General features: G+C 39.4%; 1 protein-coding gene across 7 annotated transcripts in view; it reads right to left on the bottom strand.

Annotated features, from left to right (window-relative positions):
- Positions 1-1,666: 1,666 nt before the first annotated feature.
- The window catches only part of LOC133912402 (piezo-type mechanosensitive ion channel homolog), a 35,257-nt gene continuing 12,159 nt past the window's right edge, over positions 1,667-24,764 (bottom strand). For 2 of the 7 annotated variants that reach the window (XR_009908797.1, XR_009908798.1), the window contains exons 11-22: positions 23,864-23,992; positions 23,110-23,283; positions 21,133-21,369; positions 18,754-20,298; positions 16,100-18,645; positions 15,574-15,969; positions 11,174-11,332; positions 9,815-10,330; positions 9,584-9,725; positions 8,807-8,951; positions 2,104-2,632; positions 1,667-1,983 (exon numbers count right to left, since the gene is read on the bottom strand). Coding sequence is in view for 2 of the 7 variants with exons in the window: in XM_062355110.1 (XP_062211094.1) it covers positions 2,497-2,632; positions 8,807-8,951; positions 9,584-9,725; positions 9,815-10,330; positions 11,174-11,332; positions 15,574-15,969; positions 16,100-18,645; positions 18,754-20,298; positions 21,133-21,369; positions 23,110-23,283; positions 23,864-23,992 (6,125 nt within the window). In the remaining 5 variants the exon portion in view is untranslated. The other 5 variants (XR_009908805.1, XM_062355110.1, XM_062355123.1 and 2 more) reach the window with 5 other exon arrangements.

The raw sequence follows: 24,764 nt of genomic DNA, 5'->3' as shown, positions 1-24,764 counted from the left end.
TTGATTAACTCAAGTCATCTCCTCTGTCTCATGTTCAGATCAACTTGAGTGAACATGTATTTGAAACTTTTGTGGTCTGTATAGATGCGACACAAATTTCCTAGCAGATAGCGGCGTCAAATCATCAGAGCGTGCATAACTGCCGCAAGCTTTAAGTCATGGGTTGGATAGTTCTCCTCATGGTGCTTCAACTAGCCTGAGGTATAAGCAACAACCTGACCTTCTTGCATAAGAACACATCCGAGGCGAAGCATCGCAATAGACGTCAAAACCCTTGTCCACTTCGGGTTGAGCAAGAACGGGAGCGGTCATGAGCAGTCTCTTCAAAGTTTGGAAACCTAACTCACATTCCCTTGATCACTCGAATACACTTCCTTGCTTCAATAGCTCAGTCATTGGCTTGGCAATCTTGGAGATGTTCTCGATGAACCGACGGTAATAACCCATAAGTCCGAGAAAACTCCAGATGCCGGTGACATTCTTGGGTTGAACCCAATTGAGGACTTCTTGCACTTTGCTCGGATCAACGGTAACACCATCCTTAGATAGAACATGACCTAGAAAAATGATTTTGTTGAGTCAGAACTCACATTTGCTGAACTTGGCATAGAGTTGGTGATCTCGAAGTCGACCAAGAACAACACGGAGGTGCTCTGCATAGTCTTCCTCAGTCTTGGAGTATATGAGAATATCATCAATGAAAACCACAACAATTTTGTTGAGTTCCTCCATAAAGACTATGTTCATCAAGTACATAAAGAACTCCAATGCATTAGTAAGACCCAAGGATATGACGATGAATTCATAAGGCTCGTAACAGGTAGAGAAAGTCATCTTTGAAATATCCTCTAGTCAGACCCTTATCTGGTGACAGTCCAACCTCAAGTCAATCTTAGAGAAAATCTGAGCACCCCGACGGTGTCGATGGTAGCTCCCACGGAGGCGAGGATCCCAACCAACATCGATGGCCTAATGGGGTTGTCAATCCGCTGCTCTGCCCATCAAGGCATGTCCGTGGAGGGGTGGCTCGAGCGCACTGGTTGGTTCAAGTGACTACGGCTTGTCGGCAAGTCGACCCAGAAGGTGTGGTCAGCTCAAGCCGGCTCCCTTTCTTGGGGTTTCTACCTACACTAGCTAGGGCAAAAACTAGAATAAAAAACTTTTACAGCAGAACTTGATTAGATCCTTGCACGTACCTTTAGCCCAAAAGAGTCATGCTGATAACGAGCTTTGAAACCTGCAATGAACTTATCAATAATGTATAGAACAATAATTCAAGCGTGCTAACAAAGAGAGAAATTTAGTCCCACCATATCCTTCTCATTTTATTAGTCTCAACTAGTGCGAGTAGAAAAAGGCTCCCCACCCCATAATCATACAGGTGGGTGGGGATCAACCTTTCCTTTAACAAACTACAGGACTTGGACTTAGAGATACAAACTACTTGTGTTGGGTGGCAACTCCTTGGAATTTTTCGGTGACTCTTCTCTTCCCTTGATTCACTCTACTACGTTTAGGCAAGTGTCCACACAATAGGCAATAGCCTAATTTCACAACATGAACCACTATAATGAATACATTTAAGTTTTCAAAATTCAACTAAAGTTTTATCAGAAAATAGAGATATATCCATAATTTTTTTGCAATTTTGGGAAAATATGGGATATTAAAACCAATCGTAAGCTTAAATGCTAAATTACAGAACTCTTACACACGAACAGTGACCCGACAAGGATGAACTCCACGTCCAACAGAACATATACATAAGAGGTAGTGAATATACATCCATTTTGCTAGATATTTAGTGTACGTACAAGGCCCTTGGAGCAGAACATGCATCAATTAATCTGAACACTTGGTATTAGGGTATGAGAAGCTTGCATCGATCCTTGATATTTCAAAATTGCTGCAACCACTCCGTGTCTCAAGTCTAAACCATTTCCTACCAACCACTGATGCTGGTAGTATTGAGCAACAAAAAGCCTGCACTTGCAAAGAATACATTATATAAATAAGCAGTAAAATTAGAGGGACATACAGCATAATGATCAGTGCAAAATTACAAGGCACATTGAACAGAAAATTCTGAAATCGTGGACATACCTGGGTACATGAGCTAGGAGCTAAAGAGCAAAATATATTTGAACACATTCTGCATGTTTGGCTGACCTTCATAGAATGGATTGCATCTTTCTCCACAACATTTTTGACACATTTTAGTAGCTTGAGATAACTTTTACAATCAAACTTCAACGTATACATTTTCCAAAAATAATTACTGTCAATCTTATATACATGTTAGCTGAAAAAAGTGAATAACTACAAGTACAAAGCCTATTTGAATGATCTTGTTTTATGACACATGAAAGCAGAGGGGATGACTCCGAGAACTATCAAGTTAGCCGCCCTGTGGTCTCAAAGAAAATAAAAGCTAGTCTCCTTGTACAATACTCAGAAAATATTTGAAAAATCGCTTCCTTCGCAGATTGGGAGGCCCTAGTCGGGCTTTGTGTACTCAAGCAGCATGTGTGGTGACCTGTAAATGTTTACCAATGTCCAATAGAGAACTTCTTCCACTTCTAACTCGCCCTCAGCTCTCGCTGCATAAATGCCTTCACAGATGTCGAGTAACCTACAGATGAGAGGTGTATCCTTCTTTATCCTCACAAACACAAACATTGACAACAAAATCTATTTCAAAAAAGTGCTACTTAGTTTATCCTGTGACAATTTGAATTTTTAATCAGCTTGAGAAAGATACATATACCACAGCCTGATCTTTTAAAGTTGTGGCTAGTTCACTTTGTTTGGATAGGAAAAGGTGATAGCAATGGAATGTAAAAGGATAGGCATTCAACTTTATCATTTCCACAGCATAATTTCCAAGGAAAACGATAACACAGAAAATTAGGGCTTTCAGAATTGTGCTTATTCTTTCAAAAACTTCCAAATTTCGACTTCTTTTTTGGCAAATTAGACCATATTTAGCAAAGCTCCAGCTCTGAGATCCATATAGGATTTAGAGTTTGTATGATAAAATAAAGGGTTTTAAATATCTGTTTTTAGTTCAAAATAAGAACAATATGCCTAAACCAAAGACCCTGAATTTACCCACAGCTCCAACTCCAAGAATTTTTGGAGCTAATGATGACAACTCCTTGGAGCTGGAGCTCTGCCAAACAAGCTTTTAGTCTCAAGCCACCACTACAAGCAAACATATACTGATGTAAGGTGTGAACAGATACTATCTGCAGTCGCCTCCAAGCCGACAACTGTGGACCCAAGTGCCAAGGGGAAAGTGTGGTACAGCAAGACAAGGCAGCCCCAAAGACTAGTGAAAACAGAGATAGTGGGAACGTCATGCCAGCTAAAAACACATGGCAGCCATGCAGACAAAGCTTGCCGTTGTGAACAATGCCAAGATGTGCCTCCAAAATTGTGCTCTCGGCTGCCACCACCGTGCGTGTGTGCCCTCGTGCTCTACAACCACTGGCCTCAAGCACAACCGCCTTATTAGAACACCACTGAGAGTTGTGCCCAACATGGGAGGCAACAATGAGATAAATGTGGCATACTGCAACTGAGGCGAGTGCACCTGGTGAGAAGCATGAAAGTTTTGCATCTTTAGTGTTTCTAAATCAAAAGAATGAAAGAGGAATAGGACCCGGATGAAGAAAGAAGTAAGGTGTTATGGTATGGGCCATAACAGGCCCAACCGTGACACATAAGAAGGCTCAGCCAGCCAGTTAGCAAGGGGAAATTTTTTATTTTTATATTTTCAAATTTCAAATTTTGCAAAACTAGACACCCATTTGAAAATATTGCAACAATAACCATATGTCGCCCGTTGGATGGGTGACAACTCACGTGTCACCCTTCCAATGGGCGACAGGAGAGTCTGGGCGCATTCGGACCCACTAGAAAAGGTGTCGCCTTGTTGAAAGGGTGAGACCTTTTCCTATATAAAGGACGTGCTAATACCTTCGCCCTTACTCGATTCATTTAGTTCGCTTGCGCCTAGAGCAGAGAGTGAGCGAGCAAAGAGCAGAGGAAGCGGGGAAGTCCTGCCGAAATCTCTCAACAACGAAGGTAATTTCTTTTTCCTTTGTTTTTTTTACAAACCACTTAGGGTAGCCATCAGATCTAGGTTTAGACATAGTTTAGCAATTAGATCTAGGTTTAGATATAGTTAGCATTTAGTTCTAGGTTTAGACATAGGTTAGGAATTAGATCTAGGTTTAGACATAGGTTAGGAATTAGATCTAGCATTTACACATAGGTTAGGAATTAAATCTAGCATTTAGACATAGGTTAGCATTTAGGCATAGGTTAGCAAATAGATGTAGGATTTAGTGATATTAGACGTAGTGTTGTTAGACATTTTTTTTAAGAAATGTAGAGTAAATGTTGGACCTAGTTTTGAAGGATTATTGTACTGTTAGACGTAAGTTTACAGAGTAGCATTGCATATGTGTTTTTTTATGTTCTGTTGTAAATGTAACGAATATAGTTGTCAGTAGCCAAAATAATTGCAGAGTTTTTGTCGATCGTTAGTAGGATGGCCAACAAAACATAGCAGAAAGCAAGGACTCATAGCCACAAGTAGCTAGGGTGTGAATGCGACTTTTACGACTACTCTTCATCCTCGTCTGCACCTCCGACGAAGTTGTCTTTAGCTTTCTCATCTGAATAACAACAAAAGTAAGTATGGAAGGTACTCACCAAGCCCTATACTACTTTAAAGTGTTGATAGATGCATAAAGGGTAATTTAAGGATAAGACTTTACGATTTAGTTTTAAGCATAAAGTAGCTTATGCGGGTATTCAGTTGTATTCTCTACTGTTGACTTTAAAATAGTTTAAATAGTTCAAAACAATGTAACAAGCTATATCTGTGGTTTTTTCGATTCAGGGAGGGGCTACACCTCGCTCTGCAATCCCTACCATCACATTTGGTGTACCTCTAGTACCACACAGCTCCTGACGGATTGTAGTTTATCGTTGTGGAGTTTAGCAAGGAGTATGATGTGAAGTGCTTAAAAGATGATTGCCCGTAGCGGGTGCACGTCTTCATTATGGTAGAGCACTTACATGCTTGATGAACTTGAGACAAACCACAATAACCTTACATCAAGCTTTGTTGCTACTGTCATAATAGTCAGATTGTAAACAACCTGAACTATAAACCAGGATTCATAATCAGGGCAATTGAGGAGCGGTACCAGTATACTATCAGCTACAACAAGGCTTGGAGGGTGAAAGAAAAATCAATTGAGATGAGGTTCAGGACCTACGAAGCATCATATGATAATCTCCCACGATTGCTTCGGATCATTGCTCAGAGGAACCCTGGGACTTATTTTGACATGGATCACTACCCATCGGTGGCTGAACTTGGCAAGAACGTCCTGAAGCGCACTGTTTTTCCCTTCGGATCATGTACTAAAGCTTTCCAGCAATGGCGTCATATCCATTGCATCGACAGGACCTTCCTTACCGGTATGTATAGGGGTCAGATACTAATTGCTGTTGGGGCTGATGGAAATAACCGAGTGTTACCGTTGGCTTTTGCAATTGTGGAGAACACCAGCAGTGGCATTGATTCTTGTACCATGTGAGGATGATAATTGTGAGTGCTCGATCAGACGTGTGCATTATCCATAACTAGTATGCAGTGATGCTAAAGGCAATTCAAGAACTGCAGAATGGTACGGAGGATGGCTTATGTGTGGCTAGATTTGTAGAGTAGATAGTGCATAAGGCATTTGGGTGTTATCTTCTTCTGGTAATTCAAGAACACAAACCTAATGAACATGTGTAAAAGGTTGTGTTGTCAAAACCAGCAGCGGAAGTTTAATGCCCTATAAAAAATACTAGATGAGTTGACCAAGAAACAAACACAAGGGCTTGCACGGAGGCCAGTGAAGGGACATGAGGATGTACCCATTGCTCTTGAAGCCTTGGCAACGGACCATGATGAAATGACAAGGAGGCATTAGTCATCTATCAGGTCATTCAATGAGTGAATTGAAAATGTGCTAAAGGAGAAGTAGGCTCTGTTCTACGACACCAACGGGGCTAGGTATAGACTTATGACAAAAATTTAGCAGACGTGTACAACTTGGTTATGAAATGTGTGAGAGGCATGCCTCTAGTTGAGATTGTAGAGTTCATTTTTCAATGAACTTGCAAATACTTCATAGATCGTTATGCATTAGCTTTGCCGGCAACAAATGATGCGCGTGTGATATATAGGACGAAATCACTCAGTACATAGTAGACAAGACGGAGAAGGCAAAGATACACCAGGTGAAGCCCATACATATTGCACGACATAGATATGAAATTTCGTGTAGGGACTAAAAAAGGAGGGGACAAGCGTGAGAGTTATTCAGGAGTACAACTTCGGCCCTGTGGAGATCAGGCATTCACAGTTAGGCGGGGCACTAGACGTAGGGACACACTTGAGCCAGGAGGACTACATGACGCCAGCGGCCCCCAGACGACCTACACGACCAATTGTTCTACCCAATCTGCTTACATACTCAGCTGACACATTAGAGCACGGGCTGCAGGGCTCCCAGGGCGGGTGAGCACAGAGGGGTTGTCCTCAAACAGGACCGCTTTTAGGTTTCACTTTAGTGATTTGTTTAGTTTGTACTATTTTGAGCATTGTCTTATGTATAATCAGAAAAAAATGACATCATGCATAATCGCTTTTCAGACCGAACTGACACCACAATGCAGCACATAAAACGACACAACAAATGTCCATACTTCTATAACTACACTACTATCATACATCCGGTTAATTTTTTCATCGTTTTGCTTACTCATTGTTTACTACTATCAATGGGCCGAGGAACTTCAAAAACGGGAAGAGGAACACCGTCTCCGAGGACATTTTAAGGAGGTAGGAGGCCAAACTTCAAAGGTGTTAAGTGCTCCTGTATTTCGGCAAAAAGAAGCTGAGCGCGATGCGGCACGTGAAAGAAAGGGGAAATATCCCCGATCCACCAAGTAAAATCCATATTCAATCCCCAGCATTAAAATAATTGCTGCCTTGTACTATACTCGTCTGATTAACAAACTACCTGTTTCAGACCTAGCCTTTTCAGAAGTAGCATTTTCAGACCTAGTCTTTTAACCAATACAAGGGAATCAATTGCTTTTACCAGTTGAATTTTAGTGGACTTAGTTCATGAACCAACATAAAATTTTAGTATAAATAAAAGACCTGCTAGCCACAGGTAGAACCAAACCAGTCACTTCAACCTCTAGAACTACTCAAATGGCATCCGATCCTCTCCCCAAAAAATATGTCGGATACTACGCCTGTTGGGTCAAAGTGCTGATGTGCTACTGTTTAGATTTTTGTAGAGTGATGAAGTCCAACAACTTCTCCAACACCTACGGAATGAGGTACTTCATGTGCCCGAACTACGAATACGATCCACCCGAGGGCAACATCCATGATGGCTAATGCCAGATAAACACTTCTGGCCAAACTACTTCAAATTTATCTATCATTTATCACTGATCATTTGTCTCCGTTGTAGACTCTGGCACCACTCTGTGACTTCATACAAGATACTGAGTAGCACGAGCAACATCGGGCCGCATGGAGACGATTCCATGAAATGGAAGCTGATGAGAGGAGGAAGGTTGAGCGCAAACCCATTCACGAGGAGCAGAATCCATTCCGTGAGGCGAAGAGGGAGATGAAACACGAGAGGGCATGCCAAGCGCATGAGGCGGGACTGAAAGCTATGAGGAAAAGAAAGTATCCATGTTGCACTCAGTAGAGTTGAGGTTGTAATCGAGTTGTTTATATTCACTAAGGCATGTTAAGTTTAGAGGCGGTATATGGCTACGTTAGAATGATAGTGTACCGTACATGCCATTGTGTTTATTGCTTCTGCGAATAAAATTGTCTTGTTCAACTGTCCTTGTCCAACAATTCCACATATAAAATTATCTCAAAAACAATACATTCCTAAAATAAACTATGAAAACAACAAATGGCAACGGATGATGCAAACTCTAGCGCAAACCAAAATCGGACAACGAAACCATAGTAAACCAACAGGCACCAAACCCTAGCAACCTATCGAACAACCAACGAGTGACAACTTCCTATCACCCGTCCAACAGGCGGCAGTTGCAGCACCACGTCAGGCAGCCGCCACGCTGGCGTGCCACCACAACATGTCACCTGTTGGATGAGCGGCACATTCATGTCGCCCTTCAGCATAGAAGGTTATTGTTACAATATTTTCAAATAGGCGCTTAGTTTTGCAAAATTTGAAATTTGAAAATATATAAAAAAAATCCAGCAAGGGGTACAGCCACGCCAACTTATATACCAAACCAATCCAGATTATTCAGAAGACTACTTAGTCTATTATTTGCTTAGGAATCAAGTACTCTCTACTCTCTATATAAAGGCAGGGGATGTATTGATCAAAGCAAGGAATTAGAAGGCGAAACGCTAATATTGCTTCCGCTCTCTAGTTCTCTGGCTCTCCGATTTCCCCTAGTCCCAGACACATAACATAGGGGCAGTTGTATTGTTTCTGAGAAGTTGACCCCACACCAGCATATTCTAGCGTAATTTGGAAAGCAGTGCCACACGACCAATTCAGTAAAAAATATGGTGGCAGAATTAGAGATAGATTCTTTCCCAAAGACATGAAACCAAATGTTCCCACGAAATATTCAAATTCCTTGGTTCAAATTTTGATCTATTCCTACTGTTGTTTACTAAGTCCACAGCATGGAGGATTACGATAACTATTTAACATACCTGTCACAAGATGGAAGGTTCTCAAAAGGTATTCTCATTCTCAAATCTGAGCATTGCAGCCTAATAAATCTTGCAACAGCTAAGACAAAAGTAATGTACAAACTCCATATGCTAAATTTGCTGAGTGTTTCACCAATAATGCCCTCTGAACAGTAAAAAAATAAAAATTGTTAGAAGCAAAGTGATACAGCTGAAAGTAACCTTCCTATCGTAAACAAACTGTGATGAAAACTGATACCGTAAATTATTCCGAGCTCTACAATATGAACAAACATTAACAAGAGTAAACAAATAACTTCAATCAAGATATCATTCTTGCTAGAACTACGACTAAACTGTTTAGCACATATTTAAGTACATCAGATATTTGGAAATCAGTTAAAAATAACAAAATAAACTAACCAAACATGAAAGTTACCGAATTCTGAATTCTCTGCCGACAATACTAAACCATTGGTTCATCGGAACTTTCTGTGTGAATTTGTTTTTATACCTCAAGATTAAATCAGACCACAACTACAAACTCATTATAACTAAGGAAGTCCAGAAATATTGCTAAAGTTTTAAATAAGATGCGCTTCATATAAAAGTTGTGCAATGAAAGAGTACAGAAAAAAATGCAGCTTTCAGTATATCGGACACAACTCTGGGGCAATGCCAAAGACAAATACAGGTTAAGCATTACTACGTATTTGCATTTATTGAACGATCAGCATCTTAAAAAATATAACTTATAATTATTTTCTCTATCAGTATTCAGAAGCCATGTATACATACGAGGTGTCTCCTCAGACACGACAATGGCCATGGGACCATTCAGCCCTTGGCAGCCTGCCAAATCTGACGGGTTTGTATCATAGAATGACCACCAAGGAGGAGTGCCATTATTCAAGTGCAGTTCACCACTTATTGAATTAATCTGCATTTATGTATATATAAAACAATTTTACTTCTGTTAAGGAAAGCTAACAAAAAATATATATTGAAGTCTAGAAATTTACTGCATACCGCTGCTTCTAGTCGTCGGACTTCACCTGATCCAGTAACCCTGAAGTACCGAGGGTACGCATCAATTATACTGAAGCTGTTTGCAGTTCCATTAAGCACTTGTTTAACATCATCTACACTCGGGCAGTGTTCAATAGGGGATTCATATTTCACTAATTCCTTTCCTTTTGGTCTAGCTCTGAGAAAATCCCAATTTAAAATAACTTCCATCTTCCCAAAAAGCATTTCTGTCTCCCCTAGGGATCGGATAAATCTGCTTTGGACTGGAGGAGGTATCAACCACATTGTGGACGCATCAGGTTGGCAGCAAATCAGCTGAATGTCATCGACATTGTATGCCCCTAGGTAATCTAGAGGATCGACATCATCATAGACCTTCAAGGACTTCCAAGGTATCTTTTCACAAGCAGTAGTCTCGAAAAAAGTTAACCTTCCACCAAAAGCCTTTATATCAATCTTAACACTTACATCAATAATGGGGTTGGCAATATTTGTAGGGTTACCGCTACTGTAAATCTGAAATTTCAGAAAAGAAGAAAAATGGCTTTAGACATTGCAAGAGCGTATACCAGTTGGACAGGAGATATGACACTAAAAATACTAAATTGAGGGAAGCAGATGGTAAACATTTGAACTAAGGGGAAAGGGGAAAAACATCAATGGTGGAAAACATTGGCTTTGGTTATTAGCAAAATAAGTTTGCACAATGCAATCACATAATAATGAAAGCATGTTACAAAGGCATATCAGGTATTCTGTATTGGACAAAAAGTAAGTTATTATACATAAAGGGAAAGCAGATTTGAGGAACAAAATGGGGGTTGATCCTCTATAGTTTATTAAAATCATAACTGTCAAATTACAAAGCAACCAATATCACGTGTACACAGCTATTATTCCATAGTGAATATAACTGTAAAGGAAAAAAGATTAGCTTAATTTCCAAAAGCATAGTAATGACTAACTGAGAAAAGAAGCACCCCAAGGGCATGCGCAATAAAAGGTTAGCAAAATTCTGACCAAACACTAAATGCAGCCGTTCTTACAAAACAAAAATGCACTAAAAAGGGAAAACTGAGGATTTGCAACTCCAATATGCTGATGAAGACCTGATATTGAAACATCAGGTCTTCATCAAGTGCATTTGAGAATTATTATTCCATTGACCCACATGACATTGAAACATCAAGTGAAAAAGTTTTGAAATCTGATAGAGTGGAAAACCGGAAAAAATAGGCTGATGAAGAGACAGCAATTTCTTTGTGCGAGTCAAGGTGCCCAGCATTTTTGCAAATGCAGATAAGCATCTGGAAAAGACACATTAACGTAGCTACGGGGACGATTGATGTATTCACATACCAACATAGGAGCCCAAATAACACAAATAAGTACGAAGAATAGGCATATCCCACTACAGAATTTTGTCATTTTTGTTTGCTTTTCTCCTTGTCGATGATTCGCCCTATTCAAAATTGCATCGCATTTCACAAGGAACAAGCTTGCATGTATGTCCTCCAACTGTTCAGATCAATAGAAGTATCAGATTGCAATATTTGCTTCATGTAGCAACAAAAACAATACTGTGGAAGACAAATAAATAAATACATTGACTACGATAAAAAAAGTTCTGATGATTTTAGGCAGTGCATAAATACAGATACCTTATGATAATATTGTCAATTTTGTACTTCACATGTCCCTTAAAAAGGGGTACATTTGCTGTTATGATATTAGAAAGCTAACAGTGCACAAATCACATGTTAGAGAAACTAATAATGTTTACGCTTAATTCGGTAAGTTAAGCATGCCTTTCACTGGAATTCCTACATAATCTGAAAATTGGTCAAGGATCTTTTGGGACTTCTGCTGAATTCTGATATCAAACATCGGTTGGGTTATTGGAGTACTAGCCAAACAGGACCCAAAAGACTGCTTGCTCATACTTCAGAAGTCCACAGTGGTAAAACAGAATCAGCTTGTCAATAGAGAAAACTAGAACCATTTGAAAGCAAGTAAAAATAACGGATGTGTACAGCTACAAAAGAAGCAATGTTTTAAGGGTTCCTTTTGGTTTTTGCCACTAAGAGGAACTTTTAAGGGTTAGCAGTGTTATGAATAGAATAGCACTTGTCATGGGCAATATATATTGTAAATGAGTGAGTATACGAAAAGGACTCTACTAATGAATACGTATCCTAACACGTAAAGGATTCTATATTCCTAACACACCCCCCCCCCAACTCATATACAAGTCGTATGCAATAGCGTTACATTTAAAAGAGTCGACACTAAATACTAAACTTAGACAATATAAAATTTATACATCCAAAATCTGTTTCCTCAGAGCCGTCGTAGAATGGAGCCTTGGTAACTTGTCGAATCAAACCAAAGAAGTGCAAAACAAAGAGTACTGTCGTAGCAATGACAACAAAAGAATGCCTGAGATCAAGAATCGCAAACTGTAACAGCTCATCTCTCTCTCTCTCTCTCTCTCTCGCCGACACCCGGACCCACACGTCAGACCCTCCCCTAACCTCCCGATTCCCTTCCAAAAATAGCACCAGCCGCCCGTTTCTTCAAATCCCACCGAGCCCACGCGCCATTAAGGCCGATTGATTGAGATTTGGAAATCGTTTATCCTCGATTGAAGAAAGTCATCAACTCTGCAAAGATATCGGACACGACACATGGAAACCGAAGCCGAGATCGTCGCTCGCAATCATTAACCCTAGCCTCCCCCCTCTCAGGTATAAATTGCACCAAGACCCCTCAACCGAGCTTCCTATTGCCTCACCGCATCCTTGCCATAGATCCCCATCGAAATCTAGCCACCCGAGAGCTCCTGCAACGCCGTCATGCCTTTGCCGAAGCCATCTTCGTAGCCAAGTCTTCTCCAAATCTTCCCACTCTCGACTATTTAAGCCGCCCCACCGCCTCGGCCGAGCCTCCCTTTACCTCACCGTGCTCAAGCCCTCATTTCCCTTAGAGAATCAACCACCCGAGAGCACCCGCGACGCCGCCAAAGCTTTGTCGAACCACGTCATCGTTGCCATGCCTCTCCGAGCTTCCCCGACGCCGTTCGAGCCCGCAACCGAGTTCATCGTCCTCATCTCATTGTTTGCTGCCGCTAGCCGTCTAGTTCCAGCAGCCATGCCAAGCTCCAAACGTCGTCGAACCTTCACCGTTGAAGCCACTATCGCTGAGTCGTTACAGCCTTCCCCAACATCGCTTGAACTGTCAAACGATGTCGTCGTCCCCTTTGCTTCCTCTTCCACTATTTGCTAACAAGCTCCAAGCCACGCAGCGTTGATCTGCCTTCCTCCAACCGTCCTTCATCGTCTCGAGCCGCCACCGACGTCTTCCCGCACCGGAGAAGAGATAGAACTCATCCCAAATGTCCAATCTCAGTCGTGCGGCGTAGATTAGAAGTTAGATACCCCTTCGCGCGAAATGATCTCAACCGTCCGATCAATTTTCAACGCTTTAGATTTAAATATCCTTTAGATGACTCAGCGCGTCCACATCAGCGTTTGTCTAACGTGGCAAACCAGTCAGCGCATTCTTACCGAGTCAGCAACCTAGTCAGCTAGATGACGTCACAGAAAATAGAGTTTTCCTCCAAAAAATAATTCGCAAAAATAGTAAAATCCGAAAAATAGGTTTTTCTTTAATAGAAAATTTTAGTAAATTAGATAATAGATTAGATAAATGTTTAAAAATGTGTTTCTAGTAGAACAATTTCATTAATATGTTTTAATTCTGTTGATGTTATTTAATGTCTTTTTAGTGTTAAAATAATGTGAATAAATTTAGGATAATGTTTTAATTAGGAAAATAGTTTTAGAAAATCTAAAATAATTCTAATAATGTTTTAAATAAGTTTTCTTTAGAAAAATAAATGTTTTTAGTCTATTTTAATGCATATAAAATTTGTTTTAATTCCTAAAAATGTAAATAAATTCTTGAAAAATTCCAATTAATCTTGTAATTAGTTTTATGTTATAAAATAATTCTAAAAAATTGTAAATAAATGTTTTGGCCTTTTATAAATTCAAATAAATTGTGGTAAATTCCAGAAATATAGTTTTCGCCTTCTTTCAGCCTGTTTAAAATTCGATTAGCCGTAGTTTTTATGTCATAGCTCTGATTTGGGCGATTCTTGCACCCAAATCTTTCTAAAAATGTGTCCTAGCTAGCCATAGCGTTTGTTTGTTGTGTTAGACTTGGTTGGTGTATTGTCTTAGTGTTTTGTTCTCTCCACGTGTAGCCATTCGAGAACATCCAAGACTAGGACTTCAAGGATTTTGAGCAACTTATCGGAGAAGGCAAGTGTCCTTGAACATCTTGCATCTAGTTTTATAAATTGTGTGGTTTATAAAATTGCATGTTTGTCTAGCTCATGTAGTGGACCTATTGTTAGGGTTTACAAGTATTTCCCCAAATATTCCTTATAGCATTAGTGTTGGTTTCATGTATGGGTAGAAAATGCTTAGTAGTGCTTACTCATGGGTAGTAGAGGCAATGATGAACTTGACTAATGACAAATGGAACATAAGGTTATTTTTGGTAACCAACCGTCGGCGCAGAGAAGACATCCACCAAGCGTCAGGCCGGCAGCGTGCTCCCCTCCGAGCGGATCTGACAGCGACCTAAGGATGAACCTTGGATGGCGATTCGAGGCGAGAGGGCGTGGCGTGGCGAGTGGCCAGGGGCCGCGCTCGCAGCCAAGATATCTGACGACGGGTCTTGGCAGACGGCGGATTTCACTGGCACGACTCTCGACGAGTGGACGGCTTTTGAGGTCTGCGGCAACAACGGGGAAGAGATCCCAGTGGCAGTCGCCGAATCCAGATCATGATCAGAATCAACAAATTGGATCCCCACAACATACAGCAAAGCAGGTGGCAACGACGGCAGGGGATCTCAGTGGTATCAATCAGAAAAGGATCCCGGTGATGCGACGAAAGAAGAGCTTGGCGGGCGCATGTCGAGCGTGTGAGGACTCGAAGGGCTGCCTGCACGGAACAGAGGGCGATGACAAGCGCCTAGATCCAAGACAACAACATCGAGAAGGAACGATAAGGCCGCTGATGAAGAGCAACAAAAACGAACAGTGCAAGACGCACATGTAACAGAGGAGACATCAGCGACGTGCTCAAGATAAAGAGCACTACGGCGGCAACAATTTGGTGGTGGGTAGGCGCCACAGAGAAAAATCCCTAACCCTAAACAGGTTTTGGTTTCAAGTTATGAATAGCACGTGTATTGTATTTAATAGCTCCATGGGCAATATATAGAGTACATAAGTGCACATACGAAAAGGACTATACTGGTGAATATGTATCCAAGAGTCTATATTCCTAACAAGTAGCACTAACAAAATTTTCCCATGTTTCCAAAACCATCAGACATTTTGAATATGAATGCTGAAGTATACACACGATGGAACCTATAAATAAGGTGTACAACTTCCGTGATGGGGGTCATGATGGAACCTATAAATAAGTTGTACAACTTCCGTGACAGGGGTCAAAGCACAGTAAAAACTAGAACCTCCGTACATGATTATAAGAGTTCTCCTGCTGGAACAAATCAGCGTTAATGATAAATTTTGAAGTTCAATGTAGTTAGTTGTGCATCACTCGCAGCATACCAAGATACATCTGGTGGTTTACTATAGTTTAAGGTTGGCTTCAGGACCTATATGCCAAAAAATAATGCATTGTATTTGCAAAAGAATATCAAGAACTAGTACATACCTTAAGCCAATCATACATTGTTAATGACGTGGTTGTGCAAGACCAATCAAGCACACACCGCAATTCATACAAGAATGGTAAAGCGCGATACAGCCGGAAGCCCAAGTAATTTATTTGAGTTACTTTGCTAGTCAAAAACTGTCTATATAAATTGCTCTTGTTAGGAATACCATATCTGATCTGTAATGCCTGCAGCGCTAGGGAAATTGATTTTGTAAGGTAGATAGCACGTAGAACAAGTCCTCCAACATCCCTGTGAGCTAGCTCCATTCCCCAAGCATATTCAGTGACCGAATATGTGAAAAGCACAAGATTAAAAAGATAGAAAACAACTTTTCCAGTGGCAAAGGACCATAAGTATATAATGCGGTCAACCACTATCAAGAAAAAGAGAACCTGCAAAAGAGTTGCGACAATAAGTAAGGGGTACAAGAGCTCGTAAAATAATGCATATTAGACACTTAACTAAAATAGTACATTAGCTTGTAAGTACAACATAACGAAGTCAATGGAAAGGAGAGCTCACCATTAGAATGAAAACAAACTCTTTGGGAAACTGATCCTCTAGCTGGTAAACTTCCAAAAATTTGCTCTTATTTTTTAGGACAGATTGATAGAACATCGCAACAAGGAAGAAAACTGCCAAGTCAGCACCAAAATAATATGCATAAAGATCAATCTCTCTTTTACCACCACCAATCACTGAGACAATTGGATAGGGAAAATTTATTTCTTCAAAAAGTCCTGCTTTCTGTGACTCATGAATCTCCCTTTCTACATCAGCTGCTGGAGTAAGTGATTTGTACCATCCTACTGATTGGCATTCTACATGAGCATCATAAACAACTTCCAGTACAGCAAGAGCCATATTAGAATTTTCTTTGCTTTTTTCAATACTTTGAATCCGGACTTTACTACAACAGTGGCAAGAAGAAGGCAATTTAGCCTGACATCTTTCTTCATGTGCAATAGCAAGCACCCTATTTATTGCTGACTCTATCCTCTCTGGCTGGATTCCATCTTCTGGCCAATGGTTTACTTCCATCGTAACTTGCACAAAATAGGGAGGAGATTCTGCTCCCTGTGTTAATGATATCCAATATCTAGATAAGCCTCTACCAATCATCCTTATGAGGTTCATTACAGGCAAGTGCAAATTTTTTAGCCTATCTCTCCAACTGTAAGGCATACAGTGTTTCTCTTCAATGTTGTTTCTTGCATTAAGAAAGCTGAATTCTGTTACAGGAACCCATTCACCATCTTTGGCAGTGATAGAGCTCTGCAAGAGAGTAGATATATATACTAAAAAGAGAGGCAATATGCTGACAACAAACGATGCCTTTATTTTATCGTCAGGGAAACCTAATCTCTGGAGAAGAGGTAAATGTATATTCAAACCACAGTGCTGAATGATAATCTGATATATATACTGTGATAGAATGTTGAGCTCAGTGTAGATCAAAATGATGACCCAAAATAAGTAACTTGGCCCATAGTTCACACAAAGAGCATATAAGAAAAGCGCCCCAAGGTAGACCATGGATAGCAAACTAAAATTCCACAGGAAAACCAGAACAAAACAGCAATAGCAAACATAATCATAATTACTTCTCATCTGATACCATATATACCGAAAGATCACACCAATAGGCATGCTTGATTTCATTTTAGTTCCTGAGGTATCTGAAACTGAATGTGTTCTCAACAGCTGCCCGTCTTGTGTTTCCCTCTGACTCTCAACAACATCAAAAATGTCACCTGCAGGATGCTCGTTGGAGTGTGCTTCATCAGGATCTATGTTCAAGAAACTCACAATATTTGTGACTGCCTGGTTTCCAAATGACTGAACATGGGAAACACCATCACCAATCAATTGTACAGCTGATTTTAGCGGGTTTTCCTTATGTTGTCCTCTTGCCTTCTCCCTTTTGGATAAATTATAATTAACTTTGTCATCACTCTCCTCAAACTCAGTGATCTCAGGTGTCGAACCTGGGGAACTTCTAATATTATCAGTCAGCACAAGTTCTTCACTTCTGCCCCTGATTGGGGGTCTCAAAATATCAGATGAGACGTGCAACATCAAATCAATGTTCTTCTGTGTATCTGTTGCAGAAAATTCAAAGGACTGTGATGATTCTGTGTTTCCAATCTTATCTTGCTTGGCTGGTGATTCAATCTCATTATCTTCATGTGGGGTATTAGTATCACTATACAACTTAGTGTTCCTCCTGCGCCTTAGGCCCTCATTTTGAGACGTATCATTTATTGGTGTGAACGAGTTCATTCTGTCAAGCTGACTTTGTAAATTGTACATCTCAGATTTCATCCTCTCAACTTGCATGTTGCGCTGACATTTATGCTCCTCAGACCTGCGAAGATGCTGCAGCTGCTCGGTTTTCTTTAAAGCCTTTTTTTCCTGCTCGCGGACCATCGCACCAATTTGCTCTGCTTCAAGGTATCTTGACACATAATCAAACTCACCGGAGCTAAAGATGTATGATTGAACGGACACCAATAGGAAGATCACTATCTCAACAAAAGCCGATCGTGATGTTATCTTAAAACCATAGTCATACTTGTAGAATCCAATTATTTCATACAGGTAGTCAATTTGATCACACTTGCCAGAGCTAAACTGCCCAACATAAGGAGATTGATAAGCAAGTGACAAAACAATGAGAGCAAAATTATACATCCGTAGATACTTGAAAATCTTGTTCTTCTTCTTCAATATTTCAAGTCTCATTCTGAAGAAAACCAGAGCAAATCCGAGATAACCAAGGTGCAGAACATCATACTCTAGAGTACCGGTAATAGCAATTAATGCCAAAACTATGTCTACTAAATGGCAATAAGCATAAAGCCGTACATAGTCAAGGAATGTCCAGAAGCTCTTTGTTTCCAGTGAGAGGTCCCTCCAAACTAATGCATTTTTCCTTTGGGACATCATCAGACGAAATGTATCCGAGTCCGAGAAACCAGAGAAGCGGTCAGAGCGTAACTTAAAAGAGGAAAATATAAACACAACGTAGTAGCTAATCAGAATTCGAGGATCATCGGCAATTAGCCCTGCATCATGTTAATGTACAAATTGTTGGTAAATACTATAATTTAAGCTGAACGCAATATAACATTGAATTGCATTGAGTCATAGCAAAGAAAGGCACAAGGACATACCGAGCCAGCATTTTGAACAATAATCAAAGAAAATCCTAGAATTTTTCCAGCATTCACGGCAATGGACTTCAATGTCATTGATATCATGAAACCAGGGCATCCGATCATTCCAAAGAGCAAAATATTCAAGTATTAAGACAGAAGCAAATAGAAATACAAAAAGGGGCCACAATTTCTGGATTAGATCTCTGTTCATAACAATGCATACGATGAGGCACATGATATAAAAGATCGATACCACATTCAGCAATGTAAAGCTTGCCAGTAGTAACACAATCATGTTAATTTCCAGACCTCGCAGTTTGAAAAGATTTTCTATCCAGAATCTCATGTAACATTTGAATGTTGTCTTCTGAGTCTCAAATCTCTCTCTTTTCAGAGAAATAATTCTTTTCTTGTCCCATTTGTGGCTTTCTTTTGACAATCCCCAAATCTTTGCAAACGAGTATCTCTTGTCCTCATCTGAGTCTTTGGTGACATTATCGACATATTCTGATTTATGGTAAGTGTTGCCTGAACCAAGCGATGAACGTGAGCTGCTACCTATAAGATCTTGAACTTTAGAAATCAACAAAGTAAACCTATTTGATGAATGACTTTCTTCGTTGCTTCTCACAGGACTATAACATGGATTGGACGAGATAAACAGCTGGCAGGGTTCTTCCCATTTACCCTTATGTACAAGGGATGTTGGCATCAAATCTAACCAATGGAAAACATTATACTGAATGGTACAAGCCACAATCACCAAAACTTTTCCCCTAAGACCATATTCGACACCCCAAAACCCAGAATCATAATATTTCAGACCGAGAAACACAGACAAACCATAGAAGTGATGACCAGGACACATTTGTGCAGGATTGCATACCATTTGAAATAGATATTCAGATGTAGCAAGTAAACCGGTGTAGACAAGGTAAACCTTCGAAGGAATTCGAGAAGCTTTTGGTAAAGTGGAAAAGACAATGAGACCTAACAGGTAAATTAGGCCAGATAAACTGATTGATGACAGGCAAGCATAGAAGACACTAACTGATAATATCTTCTCGCTGTGCCAAATTAGAAACCTTCTTAGGAAACCCAGAAGCCTAGATTGTGAAGCATCAGACACACCAAAATTCTTCTCACTATTTTGTCTTCTTTCGTAGCTGTAAAGTTGCATTACTATTAAAACTGCCAATGATTGCCAAACATTTTCAAGCAGAGAAGCTTCAGGATCAAATCCCAGATCAGGATATAGTTTAACGAACTTTGAGACTAATTCTGCTAAGATCGGTGAAACACTCAGGCTGTAGGTAAAGATAAAAACCACCGCGGTGTATACTTTTAGTGGAAACCACAGTCGCCTCTTTGTCTTTTCCACGAGCTGCCTTCCAATTATCCAAAATAGAAGGAAAAACAGGTAACCAAATGATATATAATTGGGTGTCACCAAGTATAGAGTCAAAAGAATTGTGAGGAAAGCCACATAAGTTCCATATGAACGATACACTGAAAGAAACTTGTGACCGATTTTACTGAGATATGATGCAATTTTTTTCTCTGCAAAACATCATAAAAGGAAAATAACATATTATGGATTTTGTACAAATGGAACCTACCTTATATTCAAATGTGCGTAATTCAAATATGTGCATAAAATGCAGACACCCTAGGTACTCCCACATAATTTTTTGTTTGGATTAGAGCCTGTATGCCATAGAGGGCCAACAGAAAATATCAACTATACAACAATAAAAACACAGAAAAGCCATTACAGAGACATACACGTACTACATAGTCTAACAATCAAATTGATTTTATTGACTTTTCGAACCAAGAATAATTAAATGCAACTGAAATATTAAACATTTTCCGAAAATTCAATAAATATTTCTTGAAAACATTGCAGCCTCACTAGGCCAATATAGAATTTTAGTCATCAAAATACAAACTATCCAATCATTTGAGTACTTCAGAAATGCAAATACAATTTATCATGCATATTATAAAGTGAATGCACAACAGGTAGAGTTATCAAAGAGTCCAAAGTCCAAGATTACTCTGCTAAACAAAGATATGTAATATGCAATGAATTGTTTGAAAAGTTTGACACAGCACGAAACCTTAGATGCATGAATAATTATAGATGCATCAACTCCTATATTGGCCCTTATGGACAACCTCCTTTGATCGATACATTAGCCTATTCCAGGGACAAACTATGGTACTGCAAAAACTATCACTGAAGAAAAGATCTCCAATCACCAGGTACGGAATTAACAGCTGAAAAGTGACATTTGTGAAACTTTAATCCTAGGTCAACTATACTTGTCATAGCTCATGCTCTAATTTATCAATCAAAAATATGAAATGTTCACAATGACAAGGCTATACCATGTGAATTACGGTGGGCTTGACCATCTTGCGAATTCTGTGAGCTATAAACTGACAGTAGAACTGACTTGTTCAAACCAGCCTTTAGAATAGTGAATCCAACAGGTGGACAAGGTGTATGCCGAAGAACCGCTGAGAGTGAAAAAAGCATCTTAAAACCATGACTATGCACAGCACAGAAGCACACAATTGAGCCTATCTCTATGAAGTCCTTTGTTGTAGCATTATTTGAGAGACCTGCGAGATGTATCGGAGAGCAGATTAGGATGATACAAAGAGAATTATGCTTTAATTATTCACTTAAAAATCGTTTAGCATGTCAACTTTTCTGTCCATATTCATCATAGAGCACGCATAATAGTCGTATTACAAGAGGGAAAATAACTAACAGTCACGTAAAACAATAGGAGTGGACAAATCAAAAAGGCAATGCCTATTCATGCCAATGGGTAACCTAATTACATATACAATCAAGATCCCTGTGGAATTGAAACAATCATTTAATAGCAAGCTTATGCATAAGAGCATAATACTAAACACCATATGCTATTTTAGCATATTTAAACGAAGATTCAAAAACTAAACTCTAACTGGCTGGCAATTGCTGCATCATCTATTAAGCAAAAACTACATCTTACGTTCTTGAGTAAATTTCACAAAACTACAACTATTTGCACCTAACTATCACAAAACTACAACTTCTGGAACGAGTTTCACAAAACTGCAAGTACTTATACCCCTAGTAACACAAAACTATATTTTTTACACAAAACTACAACATTTTTGTGCAAAATAGTTGTAGTTTTGTGAAACGTAAAAAATGTAGTTTTGTGTTACTGGGGGCACAAGTACTTGCAGTTTTGTGAAACTCATTCCAGAAGTTGTAGTTTTGTGATAGTTAGGTGCAAATAGTTGTAGTTTTGTGAAATTTACTCTACGTTCTTAGATAATTTAATCAATTATCATATTTTGACTAATTGTTCTTAGATGTAGATCCTGAGAAGAGCTAATTTACTTGAGTAGTTTAATTATTTCAAGACATGAACTTTGAACTCCCTTGATACATGTCATGTTGATTAACATGTTTGCTTAATTGTGAGATATACGCACCATTTTGAAATGCATGGCAGGTCTAAAAATTATTTCTGGAGGAATCAGGTAGGATCTGAGTATACGATTCAATCCTAAGATGCAATTGTTAGGAATACCAACTTGTATTCCCTGTAGGCACTAGGCCAATATATATACACATATACAGGTCATAAAATGCAAAGAACCCCTTATAGTTTGAGGATATTACATAGAGCAATATATATCTAACAGCAATCATGTCAGAGCACCTATGGCTCGATTCAACATCTGGATCCTTATAACCTTGTTCTGCAGCGTTACAAAACAAACCCTAGAAAATATTTGTGTTGTTGAGCTTTATTCAGGCCATGCACCTATCTTACCATTTTTCCTGTCTTAAACCATGCTTGGCCGTGAGGTTCATGTCTCAGCACTTTCCGCCTTGGGAATCATGATTAAAACCATAGATCATGAGATTTAGGATCACTCCACTATGTTAAGGACCTTCATTTAGGCCTAGCACATTTTACCCTTTTTTTCCTGTATAAAACCGTGCTTGGCTGGAGATGCATGCTGCAGAGATTTTGCTCCTTGGGCAGAAATGCAACACCTCGCCTAATTTGCAGGTTTTTTTTCTTGAACACGCAGAAGAGCTATGCACCTTTGTATTAAAGACAGAAGAACTGGACCGCATACAAATATCCCTCCCCAGGGGACAGAACACCCACACACACTTACGCCTAATGTGCAGTTTGAGGTGCATTGCCTTGCTGTGTGCCTCGGCCCAGGGCCTAGCTTAACAGATTTTAGTCCTTTAATAGCACTCAGTTGTCATCTATGTTCCGAAGGACAAACAAGGTGCCTTTACAGAGAACTGGAGAGATCACAAAACAAAAGAGTGCGCACCTAACTGTGAGAGTACCTCCATTGTTAATGAACCACTGCGCTCCAGAGCACTGGATACTAGATCAAGCTGAAGAATGTACAGTATTGAAAAATGCACCTCGCAGAATAACACTAAGATCTGGCGCAGTCTCTTGTTAATTGAATGATTCGCCAAAAACACCAGGAAAAAGCACACTGAGACAGAAGTATTGTTAGTTAGAAAAGGTACAGAGCTAGGAAATTAATGAGGGAAAAAAGATAAAATTTGTGATGCTACAAAGTGATTTAATAAGATGAAAGAACCAACTACCAACATAAAGAACATAAATCAGAACATTGCTCATTTTTGCATGACTGACTTGGTCAGATCAAATGAGAAGATACAAACAGAATAGGACAATGATGTGAAAGGACATCAAAGACAGGCTAAGAAAAACTTAGCAGAATAGGAGTATTTTGCAAGCTCAAAGCCTAGAGCTTACAAGTTGTACTAAAGGGCTGGGAGAATAACAAATAAATCTTAGAGCATCCGCTATGGAGTCATCATAGTTGAAATATATATGTTGTGCATGCCAGTCACCACTCAGAACAGAACATGAGCTGTCCATAGATGAATAATTCATGAAATGCGTAGCCTTGAAAAGTTTAATGAAAAAAATTAAGATGAAGTACATAATTCGATGGATCAAATATCTTTTTCACATTTTATACGACAACACATAAGAACCACCATGAATTAAGAAAGACAACATAGAGAAGAAAAGTTTCACCATACTGTAAACAGCATGAATAAATCCACGTTTCATCACAAGAAGAAAGAGTAATGTTAATGTAATTGCACGTGAAAGTTTGCGTAGACCCCATGCTAGTGTTGCTACAATCAGAACCATTGTATCTTCCTTCTCTGCAAAGAACAGACCATAAGTAAATTAGCAGTATCATACAATAACAAAATGTTTGCAATATCAAAATTAGGGCACTAGAGCTCCTGTGTAATCTGTTTGAAATAAACTTTAAAAAATCAAATAATGAGAATGTTATAAGGTAATGTGACGGAAACTGTCACGGTATGCCGGCAAAATGAGGACATGTTTCGAGATATCAGAACCAAGGACATAGCTAACAATGACACCTTCATGTCAGAAGTTTGTTCAAGAGTAAGGCATATTAAATAGGTAAAAGCAGGTTGGAACATGGTTCCGAAGTTCAGCATCGGACCAGAATAAAGGGGATTAAATTAAAAATCTTGCTTAATTTCCTGTTTTAAGGGGCTCAAACACACATCCAAGTCTCATAAGCATAAACGATAAACAAATAGGAAACAGCATGAGCTTCCCAATAAACGCCTTTCTCGAGGGGTGTAAGCTTGAGATAGCATGTAAACTCAACTAGAATCCCACTAAATAGCCCCATAAAACCCAGCCAAGCTCCAGAACAAAGAAAACAACATAAATAACTTTTTATTAATGGGTTTAAGAGAACCTGAAGAAAATTAGTTCAATTTGTTGCATTAAACAATAATCATGAAACAGTGAGAAGTTACGGACTGCATGAGTTTCAAACAGAATCCGAAACTCAAAAACAAAAGCAGAAAAAATCTATGAATTTGATGCAGCAGTTTCTTTTTGCGAGCTTGTCATTTGTGCTGTCATAATTAAATACATCGGACATCCAAC

Source organism: Phragmites australis, chromosome 1 (genome assembly GCF_958298935.1).
Source record: "Phragmites australis chromosome 1, lpPhrAust1.1, whole genome shotgun sequence".
Classification (NCBI taxonomy): Eukaryota; Viridiplantae; Streptophyta; class Magnoliopsida; order Poales; family Poaceae; genus Phragmites; species Phragmites australis.
The sequence above is the reverse complement of the archived record's forward strand: the minus strand, read 5'-3'. Positions and strand labels throughout refer to the sequence as shown.